Genomic DNA, 3,235 nt, shown 5'->3' on the forward strand with positions numbered 1-3,235 from the left:
CCCAGAATCCATAATTTGCCCAAGCAACGTTACCATTCTGAGCCACAATTTGCTTTTCTATAAAATGGGAATAAAAGCACCTGCCCACAGAATAGTTACCGTATATACTTGAGTATAAGCCGAACCGAATATCAACTGAGGCACCTAATTTTACCACAAACACTGCATTAAAGATGTGCTAAAAAACTTGGCTTATACATGAGTATATAACAGTAATCATTCAGAATCAAGATGATGATATGTATGTGTATAGTCAAAGGATAAGCTTAAAATAATTTATATTAAAAAGGAATAGAATTATTGTTTAAAAAAAAGATAATACAGCAAGAGTCTGTTTCCCTGGTGAGCCCCTGTTCCTGCTCCTACAGCTTCCATGGCAGCCAGTTCCTGCGTATGGGTTTTGTTTATGTTTAGGTATGTGCTTCCAGAAATGTTCCATGCAGATACATCACGCATGCTCTGGGTAGCCTGCTTTGTAAAACACCATGGGCCGTGCTGAGCCGCTGACTGGCCCCTCGCTGCTTTCTCTTGACAGTTTGTCATTCAGACCACCCCACCTGGAGCTGCCTGTGTTCCAATGTAGAGCTGTGTGAGTTCTTACAGCTACTGACTGTGTCACTGAATTACCTTGAACATTAGGGCTGTGATAGCAAACATCCTTGTGTGCAGGTGTAAATGAACTTATCTGTAAGGGGCTGATTGAGAAATGCAGTTGCTGAATCTCGATGTGTCATGAAATTAACGTTTGGTCTTCAGTGAGCCCATTGAAGATGTGTGAAGGCACTTATTGTCCCACAGTCTCATTGCTTCCGTTAAATCTTTTCCTTTTTGCCAGTATCTTAATGTAAACCGCTTTGTCATCAATTCATCTGAGTATCTTTTCATATGTTTTAAAGCTATTTTTTAAAAATTTAGGTTCTCCTTTTGGCTTTTGCTCATTTATCTTATTGACTTATAAAATACATACTATGTTGAGGAAATTAGTCCCGTGCCTGCATTTATTTATTTAAACCTTTTCTTGTTAATTTAGGCGAAGGTTTACAGACCAGATAGATCATCAGTTATACATTTAATTCACTCCAGTCCCTTTAATGTATTATCTTTAACCCACTACCTCCCAGTGTTTCCTCTTTGTGTCCGAACCCTCTGAGCTTTGCCCTTGGGTAAATGTTGTCCCTTTGATCTCAAATTGTTCAGCACTCTAACATGGGGGTGAATTCAGTTCCAGACCTAAAGAGTGACTAAGGGTCATAGTCCTGGGGTTCTACCCATCTCAATAAACCTGGTCTCTTTTATGATTTTGAATTTTATTCCACATTTTCCTTCCACTGTATTTGGGACTTTCTAATGTGATCCTTTTCAGAGCAGTTGGTAGTGGTAGCAGGTACCATATAGTTCTTCTGGTCATAGGGTTTGGAAACTGATATTTGCATGGTCCATTAGTTCATTTAACTAATTGTTTCCATGTATCTTTTGATTTTCATCACTCCTGTACTTATTTTTATAACTACTTTTCTCAGTTTGACTTTCCCCACTAAAATTGCATGAATTTACTTCTTCCATGACAGATTTGTTAGGTTTTAGTTGTCTTCCCTGGGTGGCTCAAACAGTTAAGCACTCAGCTACTAGCCAAAATATTGGTGGTTAAGAGTAGTGATCTGCTTTCGAAAGACCACAACTTTAAACATGCTGTGGAACACTGCTGCACGGGGTCACCGTAAGGCAGAACCAACTCGATAACAAGCAACACATTTAACAGAGTATTTTATGGCTATTGATTACATATATAGTTTAAGAAGCATTTCCCTATTCTAAGATTATAAAAGATGTTTGTCATGTTTTATTTTGATCTGTCCAGAATTTACTTGGGCTAAGAAATGCAGTAGGGATTTTGCTCCATTTTTTCCCAGAGACCCAGCCAGGTGTCTCAGTATTGTTTAGGAGTCTCTTCCCTTACTTTCACATCTACTGTAATCTGGGACACACTATTTTTTTTCACCACTCTCACTACTTCTAGACACCTTAGGTCTATTGTGGTTGATAATGCTGAGATGATAATACTTGATTTCAGAGCTTGAAGAAGTGGGTGGTGCATTATGGATCCCGAAGGAACCAGCTTCCCTCAGTCTAGCCTGGAGGGGTGGTGAGGGGAAGGATAGCGAGAAGACGGTGGGGATCAGGGATGGTGCAACCTTCCTTGAGCAGGACCCAGGTCTTTTGGGGCACCATAGGAAACTGTTGACTTGAATATCTGTCTATCCAGTTCTTTGTTTTCAACCTCCAGGGCTCTGGGGATGTCAAATATCACCTGGGCATGTACCACGAGAGAATCAATCGGGCCACAAATAGGAATATCACTTTGTCACTTGTGGCCAATCCCTCCCACCTAGAGGCTGTAAACCCTGTGGTGCAAGGAAAGACAAAGGCTGAGCAGTTCTACCGTGGGGACTCAGAGGGCAAGAAGGTGAACTCGGTCTGGGCACCAAGGGATGGCTTCTGGGGGCTGTCTCCAAGGGTTGGTCTCTGGTGGCTGGGCTCAAGGAGGTGCTGGGAACTTGGGGGTTCGGTTCTAGGTCTCAGCAGTGGAGGAGGGCAAGGCAACTCCTTCTGGCTCATGTCCTTGCAGATCATGTCCATTCTAGTACATGGGGATGCTGCCTTTGCTGGTCAGGGAGTGGTCTACGAGACCTTCCACCTGAGCGACCTGCCCTCTTATACCACCAACGGTACTGTGCACATCGTTGTCAACAACCAGGTAATGAAAGGTCTTCCCACTGGGTCTGATCAACATGTCTGATGCAAAGAATGAGACTGTCCTGCTTCTAATCCCTCTGCTCTGCCACTTCATAGTATGCAGCCTCAGGCAAGTCACCTGATCCCCCTCAGTCTCAGTTTCTTGGTTTGTGTGAAACTGGATTCCCATCTACAAGGTTAAGTGAAGAAAGGATTGCTACTAGGGTTTCACATCACACAAGTAAACAAATAACACGTGCAAATGTGTCTCTACTATCAGCGGATGACCACAGGCAAGTTCTCTCAGTAATATGGTTGTCTTAGTCTCATTAGAGTGATTTTAAAAAGGTCCAGCCACTTTGGGGCTCTACCCAAGTTGTCCCTCCATACAAGAATACTTTGTTTTAATAACCTGGCACTGTGATACTCACCTTCCTGACAAGAAAGGTGAAGGCAAGATGGATGCATAAGTAAATTTGGTGAAGAAAGCTGGTGGTACCTG

General features: G+C 42.5%; 1 protein-coding gene across 2 annotated transcripts in view; it reads left to right on the forward strand.

The window, feature by feature from the left end:
* The first annotated feature begins 1,869 nt into the window (after nt 1-1,869).
* The window catches only part of OGDHL (oxoglutarate dehydrogenase L), a 14,372-nt gene continuing 13,006 nt past the window's right edge, over nt 1,870-3,235 (forward strand). Inside the window, exons 1-2 of one of the 2 annotated variants that reach the window (XM_045283641.1) lie at nt 1,870-2,464; nt 2,627-2,755. In XM_045283641.1, the coding sequence (XP_045139576.1) occupies nt 2,315-2,464; nt 2,627-2,755 (279 nt within the window). In that variant the 5' untranslated portion in view covers nt 1,870-2,314. The remainder of the gene's footprint in view (nt 2,465-2,626; nt 2,756-3,235) is intronic. The other variant, XM_045283640.1, reaches the window with a different exon arrangement.

Source organism: Echinops telfairi, unplaced genomic scaffold, assembly GCF_000313985.2.
Source record: "Echinops telfairi isolate 266 unplaced genomic scaffold, ASM31398v2 ScPeMD7_7465;HRSCAF=8503, whole genome shotgun sequence".
NCBI lineage: Eukaryota > Metazoa > Chordata > Mammalia > Afrosoricida > Tenrecidae > Echinops > Echinops telfairi.